The 12,032-nt window shown below is 39.3% G+C and overlaps 1 protein-coding gene across 1 annotated transcript in view; it reads right to left on the reverse strand.

The window, feature by feature from the left end:
• Nucleotides 1-12,026, reverse strand: part of SDHAF3 (succinate dehydrogenase complex assembly factor 3) — a 31,576-nt gene extending 19,550 nt beyond the window's left edge. The window contains exon 1 of the mRNA XM_083376365.1: nucleotides 11,833-12,026. Coding sequence (XP_083232491.1) covers nucleotides 11,833-12,015 — 183 coding nt within the window. The 5' untranslated portion in view covers nucleotides 12,016-12,026. The remainder of the gene's footprint in view (nucleotides 1-11,832) is intronic.
• Between the last annotated feature and the right edge of the window lie 6 nt (nucleotides 12,027-12,032).

Consider the following 12,032-nt stretch of genomic DNA (forward strand, 5'->3'; position numbering starts at 1 on the left):
GAACATCCAGATTCAGTTAGTTTTGTGCCATACAGTATTAACCTTGTGAACTCTAAAGCTTCCTCTTTCCGCTATGTATTCAAGATGGACAGTGATTAATATTTATATGTTATACATATGTTGTATATAGTAGATTCAAATGTATGTTATGTAGGTGTACACTTTTGAGACCAAACAACAAAATTTCATTTTTAATGAGTGTCAATGTGCCCACAGTAAAAAATGACAATAAAAATGACAATAAAAATCTATCTCTCTAAGGAGCCTTGGTGGAGCAGTGGGCTAATGCCTCCTTAAGTAACACCAGCTGTTTGCAATTAGTGCAGGTTCGCATCCCACCAGACTCAAGGTTGACTCAGCCTTCCATCCTTCCGAGGTAGGTAAAATGAGGACCCAGATTGTTGGGGGCAATTAAGCTGACTTTGTAATAATGCCGCTGGGGTGTGTGTGAAAGCCCTAATAAGCAGGCATATACATAGAATGAAGGCTATTGCTAAGCACATTGGTTTGTGCTTAAATTGTAAGCCACCCTGAGTCTTCAGAGAAGGGCGGGATATAAATGGGATTAAAAAAAATATATTACACACTCATTTAAAAAATAACCCCTATTTTTGAAATACATATTTCATTGTCAAACTTTTCAGAGATCCAACTCATTAAAAGCAATATAAATAAAATATATTATAAAATATACTATCAGTAACAATATGAAGTATTTTGAACATTCTAACCTTACAGTTAATATACCAGAAATAGAAATATATTTATTAAGAAATATCATTGATATTTGAATGAAAAAAGGTGTACAGAAGAGGTTAACACCGAAACTGTTAAGTTCTTCTTTACAAAATTATAAGGAGCAAACTATCAGATCCACATATGAATAGTTCAATTAGCTCAAATCCTTAGGATGGGGTTTCTAAAAAACATTAGAACATGATGCTGGAAAGAATGTAGAATTAACAAGAAGATGAATAAATGGTCCATAAATAAGGATAAGACTTGCTAAAATGGTTATTTAATAAAGTATGATGGAAGATTCAAGACAGAGGAAAGGAAATTCTTATTTATACTGTACAGTTAAAGGATACAATATTGCTAGGTGTAGCAGTGTCTGTATAAAATACAGTGGCTGGTCCTACTTATTAAACCAGGTAACTCATCTCTTAGAGCCAGTATGTGAATATGCTTAAATCAAGAGTGACCAGAGAACCTAGTTTGTCTATCATCAAAAGATACTGCACCTGGATCATAAGAGCACCTTTCCTCAACTAGGTTTGAACTATATTTGTCAGGGGAGTTCAGAAACTTTAAAAAAAATCTAATTCAACAGGTGCCCCAAAAAGAATAAAATTCATTAGTTACTTATACATTCTCATATAAAAGGACATAAGGAACTATGCAGGTAGAAAACGTCGCCTTTAAAAAAAATTCAGACCCATTCTCTGCCATATGCTATTTTTGAGTTGTTTCCATTAGGCAGTCTGTACACTGAATTAATAAACAAAATTTAAAATCCCTAATGAATATGTTGTGAGTAGAAAGGCTAAGCCTTTATGTTTTATGTCAAGGAGCCCTGATTCAATTAGTGGTCTTTCCATTTGATAGGATAAGGTAATGGAAAAGATTCACTACCTAGCATTTTAGCAGGCCATTGACCTGATAATAGGCAGTGTCCTATATTGATAATATTTAAGATATTTTTCCCAGTCCAATCCCCTAATATTTTTTCCTGCTTATATTCATGGGAGTCTTTAAACTATGAGGTGATGTCTGGTCTTTGTACCAAAACAGCAATAAACAATTTTGTAACGAATCAGTTCACAGGGCCAGGTCAATGCACTTTACCATAAGTCCCTCGACTATTTACTACCTTCAATGAAACTAATTTTTTTTCAAAAAGCCCTGACACAGGTATTTGGTGCCATCATGTGGGTCATTTCAGAAAATGCAACCTTATATAAAGAAGACAATAAAATTGCAGTGTTGCAACGAAATTTTCACTTCTGCAACAAGCAGACCCAACATGAACTCACAAAATGGTTAGTCAAAATGAATATTTTGACTGGAAGTAAAAATCCATTCTATTGTTTTGAAGTTGCAAGTTTCTAGTTCCTGAGTTTAGAATACTGGGTCCTATGTTCTCCCTAGCTGATTCAAGATCTTTCCTTCAATCTTTGGAGCTTCTGTAGACTTACCATCTTTCTGAAAACAGAAGGAAGTTTTTTGCAGGTATCAACTGCAAAAGCTGCTGTCTTTCCATTATACTGTTATCATTAACAGAGGTGTGGGCAATCTATAGTATGTATTAACCTTTGGCCACACAGGTGTATTTATGCAAATCAGCTAGTGACTGAGGCATGGATCAGTTGGCCAATGCTAGCTATGTATATATGATGGCATATATAGGGTATGAAGATACATTTCTTCTAACCTGCCAACTGATACATCTAGGTTGTATCTTGATCTGGGATGGTTTGCAAGAATAGTTCCACTATTATAGAACTATTCAGTGAGAAATTAAGAAGTAAGAACCAAAATACAACTTTCAATTAAAGTTGATTCTTAGAAGTAAAAACATTTGAACCTACTGCAATAAAGCAAGATGACTGATATTGCACATCATTTTTTGTCCAGAACAGTCTATCCACTAATGCAGGAATCCACTAATGCTTACTGAGGAATTCTAAGAGTTGAAATTCACAAAATCTAAAGTAGCTGAAGTTAAGGTTGTAATGCCTCACCTTCAGCAGCTTCAGGAATCTCTCTTGGCCACCTATTATTTTGTTATAGGTGGGATATTCCAAATAATTAATAATTAATTCCAAAGTAAAATAAGCTCAAATCCTATGCACCAAAAACCTAGAACAAAACTCCCAATCAGAAGCTGTTAAACACCTCATCTTCATATAAGTATATATCTGAGAAAGAGATACATCCATTTCTTAATCAATCCCATTGCACCTTGGCATATATTTTACCTGATTCCCATCAAACTGCCTGTACCACTTGATTCCAATTATTAGATCAAAGATCCTGGATGATTAATAAAAACAATCCCAAGGAGGCCCCCACAAAAAAAATCCATAGCCTCAAACCTCACTGCTCAGATTATGCCAAAATTTGCAGGAAAAGGACAAATATCTTTAATAGGTCAGGGAGAGTTTAACTTTTATTATCTTAGCCTGAACTCAAGTAGGTAGCTGAACTAGGTAAATTTAGCAGATTTATAAAAACTAAGCTGGGTTAGCTATAAATAGCACTTTGAGACTACCCAAAAATCCTGGGATTACTAACTAGAATGGTAAATAATTTTAAAAAATGAACAACAACCCTGAAGAAGGAACAGCAAACATTTCTCTACTGTTGCTGAGAAAATTACATGGACATGTCTGTGAAGTCACTAGAGATTTAGCTCAACCTGAAGATTACTTGTTTTACATTAACCTAGCCAAACCTGTCTCAACTGAGATCTTCCAAATGCAATAAAACTGTAAGTTCCAGATTTCTGTCACTATGGCTACAAGGTACGAATTCTGGGAATGGCAGCCTTAATAGATCTGAAATATACTAGGTTATGGAATTCCTTCAGTTGCTTAAGAATAGTGCTGAGGTCTTTTTTTTTCTTGTTCTAGAACACTCAATTAGGAAAACATTACATAAGTGAAAAAAATATTTCCAGCATCTATTGCTTTAAAAATGATTTTTGAGAAACAAGAAGAAATGTTATGAATAAGAGAACTATGTAACATATCTTAGGTTTTTTTCCCCAGTACATTTCTGCAGATAAAATAATTTGTGGGTTTCTCATCTTTAAATCTGTTTTAATTATGTTTCAGGATAAACATCTTCATTGCTTTCTATTACATTTTAATATGTTATAGTACAAAATATTTGGAGTGCACTGGATTGGGAAGGCTGAAATGAACAGGATACAGCTTGCAGCAACAGTACAACAATTTTTTTCCTATTGCTTTGCCTTTCTCTTTTCTGAATAAATACACTATAGACCTCTTTACCTAGTTATTATAGAAGGTTACTTTAAGCATGAGGGAAAGATTTCTGTTACTAAATTTATAGGTAAGTATACCTAAATTCATTCCAATTCATTACACAGTATACTATAAGGAAACTATAATAATCTTAAACCTGGAGTTGTGTATATCTCAGGAGCCAGACCCACAATATATCCCGAAGCTTGAGTTAAGAGCTGACCAGTATGGACTGAATGCAAACAGTCAGCTTTTCACACACACACACACACACACACACAAAAAGCCAAAGCAACATAATGATTTGGTGTTGACAATAATAAATTTTAATGAAGCCAAAACATCAAGTTAATTAGCAGCTTCCCAGTTTCATTACATCTTTTTATTTAGATAAATAAAAGCTGTAATGAAACTGGAAAGCTGCTAATTAACTATATTTTCCCATTTTCTTTAGAAACTAAAGCTCTAGTTAAATAATAATAATAATAATAATAATAATAATAATAATAATAATAATAATAATAATAATAATAATAATAATAATAATTTAATTTGTATACTGCCCTTCTCCTGAAGGACTCAGGGCGGTGAACAGGGCAATACATAATAAAAAAAAGGATACAAAAATTAAAAAGTGATTAAACAACTATGCCCGTAGTAATTAATACATATTAAAAGTTAAAACTAATTATAAAAAACCCAACCCCATCCCGTCAGACCAGCCCAGCTTGTTCAAAAAAGAAGGTTTTGAGATTGCGCCGGAAGGAGCAAACTTCGGGGGCCATCCGGAGCTCGACCAGTAAGCGGTTCCATAGGTCTGGCGCGCCCACAGAGAACGCTCTCCCCCTGGGGGCCACCAATCGGCATTCTTTGATCGGAGGCACCCTGAGGAGGCCCTCTCTGTGGGAGCACACTGGACGGAGGGAAGTTGACGCCGGCCGCAGGTGTTGCCGTAGGTAATCCGGACCCATGCCATGTAGGGCTTTGTAAGTCATCACTAACACCTTGAATCTCACCCAGAGGGCAACTGGTAGCCAATGCAGCTCGCGGAGCAAAGGTGTAACATGGGAGTATCGGGAAACCCCCAAGACAACTCGCGCGGCTGCATTCTGCACCAGTTGAAGTCTCTGGGTGGACCTCAAGGGCAGCCCCATGTAGAGAGCATTACAGTAGTCTAGACGAGAAGTCACGAGCGCATGAGTGACTGTACGCAAGGCATCCCGGTCTAGATAGGGCCGCAACTGGCGCACCAGGCGAACCTGGGCGAAGGCCCCCCTAGTCACAGCTCCAATATGCTCTTCCAAAGAGAGCTGTGAATCTAGAAGGATCCCCAAGTTGCGAGCCCTATCTACGGGGGGTAATAGCTCACCCCCCATGGCCAGAGATGGAATAATCGGAATTTCTCGGGATGCCGGCACAAACAGCCACTCAGTCTTGTCAGGGTTGAGTCGAAGCCTGTTCCTCCCCATCCAGACCTGGACCGCCTCCAGGCAGCGGGACATCACGTCGAGGGCATCACTGGGGTGGTTTGGGGTCGAAATAAAAAGCTGGGTATCATCAGAATATTGATGATACCCAACTCCAAAACCACGAATGATCTCACCCAGCGGCTTCATGTAGATGTTGAACAGGAGAGGCGAGAGAACCAATCCCTGAGGAACTCCACAAATGAGAGGTCTCAAGGTCGATCTCTGCCCCCCTGCCAACACCGACTGCGAACGTCCAAGAAGGTAGGAGGAGAACCACTGGAGAACTGTGCCTCCCACTCCTAACCCCCTGAGACGTCGCAGCAGGATACCATGGTCGATGGTATCAAAAGCCGCTGAGAGGTCTAAAAGGACTAGGACAGAGGAGCAGCCCCTGTCCCGAGCCCGCCAGAGATCATTCACCAGCGCGACCAATGCCGTCTCCGTGCTGTACCCGGGCCTGAAACCCGATTAGTACGGGTCTAGATAATCAGCTTCATCCAAGAACAAAGGGAGCTGTTGCGCCACCACGCTTTAGAATAAGCAAAACATTACCTCAAATCATAGTTCCAAAACATAAAACCTTAGTTTCCTGCTTTAGACAAAAGAAACTTCGAATAACTAAAGATTTCCTAGTATAATCACGATTCACATCAAAAGAAAGAGAGAAGATATGCTGTCCAAAGGTTTGTATATCTTGCTTTAATAATATATACCATCAATATCAAAGGAGCACCAATAATATTCTGCGATCCCATGAAAACTTCTAAGTCAGATTCACTGATTAATCTAAGCAGCTCTTTGGGAGGATTGCTTCTTGATTACATCTAGGAGAGAATAAGCTTACATAGCTTTAAAAATTATTTCTGCAACATGAAGAGCGTAAGATGGATGTGTATCTTACAGCCTCCAGTCTATTTCAAACAGGCTAAATTTCAAAAGTTCTTTCAAAAGGCCAGTCTTGGCCTCTAGTAAGAAATATCTGCAATTTCCTTCAAGCAGCCTGTTGTTTGGAAGCCAAACAAAAGAAGAGATTTCAGAGAGAGAACGTCTATTTCTCCATCTATTTTTGGCTCTAGCGTTAACCATATACAACTTTCAATAAAGTTATTGTGTGGTGATGTGTACCTCAGCAAATAAAAGATTCCCTCCCGATATAAAATAAAGTTAGATAATTTGAAACCCTAGGTCTAGGACATCATGCGGTCCAAAAAAAGGGTTTGCAACCACTGAATCCCACAATTGCTAAAAAAAACCAGTGTTTCCCATCAATTTAAAGTAAGAAATAGATGAAGCTGCAGTATAGGCCTTAAAGTTGGCATATTACAGGTAGTCATTGATTTACAACCAGTCATTTAATGAATCTTCAAAGTTACTATAATCTTCAGAAAGGGTATTTCATGGCCCATGAAGCATTTCCAGATGATGTAAAAGGTCATGGCTCCCCCCTCGTCACAGTAATCATGATCTGGATGCTTCGCAACCTTTTCACACTTATTGCCAGTTGCCAAGTGCCCCATTATATTGTGACTGCGATTTGCAATCTTCTCTCTGTCTTCCTCAGAAAGTCAATGACTGTGCTTACCAAGGGGGGCTGAATTCCTTTGGTAAAGTGGATGAAACAAAGGGGGTCCTAGTTTATCTTGATGACATCCTTATCTTTACAGAAACAATGGAAGAAAAATCAGGCTGGTTCACGAAGCGCTTAAAAAATTATTAAAGGCAAACCCTTACATCAAGCCATTCAAATGTCAGTTCCATCAGACACACCTTGACTACCTAGGGTACCAAATTTCAAATGAAGGGGTGGAGCTGGATGCAGAAAAAGTCAACGCCTTTTTAAATGGCAACCCCCTTGAACTCACAAGCAACTACAGAGCTTTCTGGGGTTTGCTAATTTTTACCGGCAATTCATCCCCTCCTTTGCTAAAATAGCTCTATTGATTACTGAACTTTTGAAGACAGGTAAAGGGGGGGGCAAAACACCATCCCAGCCAACCTTTAAAATGGACTATGGAATGCCAAGCAACTTTTGAATAGCTTAAAAGATTGTTTGCAGGAAAACCAGTCCTCCAACATCCTAATTCTGAGGAGTTCATCATCCAAGCGGATGCCAGTGATGTTGCAGTGGGAGCAGTTCTTCAGAAAAACAACAAGGGGGACCTGCAACCATGCCCTTACACCTCCAGGAAACTAATCAGCACAGAGCAGTGATGGTCTGTATGGGAGAAGGAGGTATTGGCTGTGCAATGGGCATTGCTAACCTGGCACCATTTCCTAGAGGAGAGTAAGATACCATTTGAGATGTGGACTGACCATAAGAATCTTGAGGAACTTTTAACCCTGCAGAAGTTATTCCCCAAACAGTTTGATAGGTGCAATATTTCGATGAGGTACATTCCTGGAGGGAAGAAATTCCTAGCTGATGCCTTGTCTAGAATGCCACAAGTATAAAAGCCATCCTCTTTCCACAAAAAGTCTCTCAAGTCACCACTAGACACCAAGCACAAAAAAATCCCCTGACCCCAACAGCAGCTTGATCCAGAAACTCAGAACCGAACTGAAATCTGACCCCTGGTTCCAAATTGTACCTTCCTAGCACCCTCAGGTTCCAAGCCCTATAATGAAGCCATGATGTCAAGCAAGCCGGTCACTCTGGATTTCTAAAGACTTTATACTTAGTAAGATGGCAGTTCTGGTGGCCAGGAATGAAAAAAGATATTGAAAGTTATGTAAAGAGCTGTGCAATATGTGCTGCCATGAAGAAAAGACCAGGAAAGCCCCCTGGTCTATTACAGCAGGTTGCAAAATCATCCCAGCCTTGGCAAGAAATTGCAATGGATTTCATTGTAGAACTCCTGGAAAATAGCGGAAATACCTTAATATGGACTGTTATTGACTTTTTTCAAAGCAGGCTCATTTTACAGCCTGCCCTGGACTCCCCTCCACCTAGAAACTGGCGAAACTGTTTTTAAAACATATCTACAGACTCCACAGAGCACCAAGAAGAATTATATCAGATTGAGGGGTCCAATTCACAGCAAAATTCTGGAGGGAGTTCCTGAAGCTGATCGGATTCACCTAGGGGCTCAGCTCGGCTTTTGATCCGAATATGAATGGAGCTGCTGAACATGTGAATGCAATGGTAGAACAATACCTGAGATGCTATGTTAACTATCAGCAAATTAATTGGGTAGGTATCCTGCCTTTTGAAGTGGCATACAATAACATTGTGCACAGCAGTACAGGACTTACTCCATTCAAAATGGCTACAGGCAGGGAGTTCATTCCCATGCCTGAATATCTTCAAGAGCCCACCTCCTCACAAACACTGACTGAGTAGGTAAACTCACTGAGAGCGCTTTGGCAAATGTTAAATGTACCTTAGCCACAGAGATTCAAAAAGTGCAAGCAAATAAGAAGCGATTCCCCCAGAAAACGTTTCATATAGAGGTGAAAGTCTATATCTCAACCAAATATCTAAGATTAAAACTATGCTTTGAAAAGCTAGAACCTAAATATATTGGTCCCTTCCCTATCGTACAAATTATAAACCCAGTCACAGTGGAGCTGTGGGGAAGATACATCCAGTTTTCCATTGCAGTTTGTTGAAACCAATTGTAGAATCAACACTGAGACCAGTACCTTGAACTACCCCAGGTCCTATTATGAAATAAAATGAATTACTGATTCTAGATGATATAAGGGGAAATTACAGTACTTATTTCAATGGAAGGGCTATCCTTTGCCCGAGGCTACATGGGTGAAGAGTAAAGATGTAAAGGTAAATAAATTAATACAGAAGTTTCATAATAAATATCCCAAAAACCTAAAGAACCCCCAGACAATAGAATAAGAAATTAGTGAAATACTAATGTGTATCGGTGCTTCTTATTTTCAGGAACTGCTTTCTCTTTAGGGGAGTCTGAAGTCAAGTTCTGAAACGAACCTGGCTGAAGCCATTTTTGTCATTCTGAGTTGCCACAGGTTGAGGGGAAAAGGTAAAAGGGAAAATGATAGCTTTGCTAGACTGAACACGGAGCAGTCCCATGGGAACTAAGATCATTTCCACAGGAGCTGGAAGGTGGAGAAAAGAGGTTTCACGAAGCCCACCAATTGCTTTTATTGGGTAACATGATCTATACTCTACAGCATAGTAGAAGGGAGGGAATTCTTACATTTAATTACATTGAATTGCTAAGGGGAATTTTAGAGTTGGTTGCACTTTTGACCATACTGATATTATGTATCCAATAAACATGTACTTTGAGGAAACTTCAAACCTCAGAGTTCTGATGTATTTGGTTTCATTAGTCAGAACCATGACAGATAGGTTTGCAGGAGCTGGAGCAAGTAATGGAAGCTTACCCTGTCACACAGCACTTGGCTGTCAGTTTTCTAGCTAACAAGCTCAGTGTCTTTAACCACTGGGCCACTGTGGCCCCTCATCCTAATTATAAGATAAAAACAAATGAAGCTGGTGCCCTGCAATATACATTAATTACAGAACGAGCACTATTATTTGACATTATTTTAATTTAAGATTACCAGAAAGACTGCACAATAAGATAGATAAAGTCCAAATTTTATTTGGATAAAGGGCCACATTTACCGTAGTTTCTGGCATATAAGACTACTTTTTAACCCATGAAAATCTTCTCAAAAGTCAGGGGTCATCTTATACTCCGGGTGCTGAAAATTTAGGGACAGGGCTGGCTGGAAAACCTGGAGCGGATCTCCCATTTAGTCTGCGCAGGGAAAGCGGGACCAATTGGAGAAGAAGCTGCAGTCTGTGATTTTTTACAGGCTGGGGTCTGGGCGTCTTTCCTTCTAAAGTTGAAGAGCAGCTGTAGTATATCCCAACTTGAAAGGCAGGTGGGGAAGGCAGCAGCCAGAGCAGCGGCTTAGCTCTAAGAACATATCTGACTCAGGAACTGGGCGGGCTGGAAAACCTGGAGCGGATCTCCCATTTGGTCTTTTTTTTAAAAAATCCCATTTATATCCTGCCCTTCTCTGAAGACTCAGGGTGGCTTACAATTTAAAGTACAAATCAATGTGCTTAGCAATAGCCTTCATTCTGTGTATATGCCTGTTTATTAGGGCTTTCACCCCCCCACCCCCCCAAGCAGCATTATTACAAAGTCAGCTTATTGCCCCCAACAATCTGGGTCCTCATTTTACCTACCTTGGAAGGATGGAAAGCTGAGTCAACCTTGAGCCTGGTGGGATGCGAACCTGCACTAATTGCAGACAGCTAGTGTTATTTAAGGCTCTGCGCAGGGAAAGCTTTAGAGTGAATTAGGAAAAGTGAAAAAGTGAATTAGGAAAATAGGGAACGGTTGCTGGAATTGGGTATGTGTAGCTTAACGAAGAGAAGGGTGAGGTGTGACATGATAGCAGTGATCCAATATCTCAGGGGCTGCCACAAAGCAGAGGGAGCCAAGCTATTCTCCAAAGCACCTGAAAGCAGGACAAGAAGCAATGGATGGAAACTAGTCAAGGAGAGAACCACCTAGAACTAAGGAGAAACTTCCTGACAGTTAGAACAATTAACCAGTGGAACAATCTGCCTCCAGAAGTGGTGAATGCTCCAACACTGGAAGTTTTTAAGAAGAGACTGGACAGCCATTTGTCTGAAATGGTATAGGGTTTCCTGCCTTAGCAGGGGGTTGGACTAGATGACCTCCAAGGTCCCTTCCAACTTCTTCTTCTTATTATTATTATTATTATTATTATTATTATTATTATTATTATTATTATTATTTAATCCACTTGCACTGTTTTATGTTTACATGTTTGATGACAAACAGCCTTATGTTTATAAGTGACAGTTTTCCTACTAAGCACGTCATAAGCATTTGAATTAAAATTACCATATTAAAATCAAATCTGATGTTTTTTAATTTTTATTTGGTGTGCGTTGGAAGAGGGGTAGTCTTATACGGCGAGTATAGCCCAAACCCTATAATTTAACAGGAAATGTAGGGGGTCGTCTTATACGCCCAGTCGTCTTATACGCCGGAAAATATGGTAAACTTAAGTGAAATATAGAAAGAAGTACTAAAAGTCCAAATATTCAAAATAAATAAGATAGTGAGCCCAGGAGAAAAACTACATCATCTGATTTCTTTTTATTTTAAATTTACTTAAATTTATTTTAATTAGTGAATACAAGTACCACGATTATTTGCCAAGCACTTAACACTTTTCTACTTTTGTCATATTAAGCATTTCAATTCAACAGCAACTTTTTAAGAAGCTCAGGGGGAATTGCAGGTACCTTTGGGGTGCAAATGATGAAGCCTTGACACACTGTATCTGGCACTAATCCAAAGCACCAAAATTAAACTCCAAGTATAGAAGAAATCACTTGCCTTCCACTCCTGTAGGAAGTGCTGGGCCTCCTGAAGACTGATGGATTTGTGTCGCCTGAATTCATCTTTCACATACTGATCTCCCAAGGCTTTCAGTTCCAGTGGCAACACACGATGAAGCTGAAGGATCTTTTTGTACAGAGTCCTTACTTGGGACACATGATGGTGTATACTGCCTGGCATAATGTTGAAGAAACAGC

Source organism: Vipera ursinii (assembly GCF_947247035.1).
Source record: "Vipera ursinii genome assembly, chromosome: Z".
NCBI lineage: Eukaryota > Metazoa > Chordata > Lepidosauria > Squamata > Viperidae > Vipera > Vipera ursinii.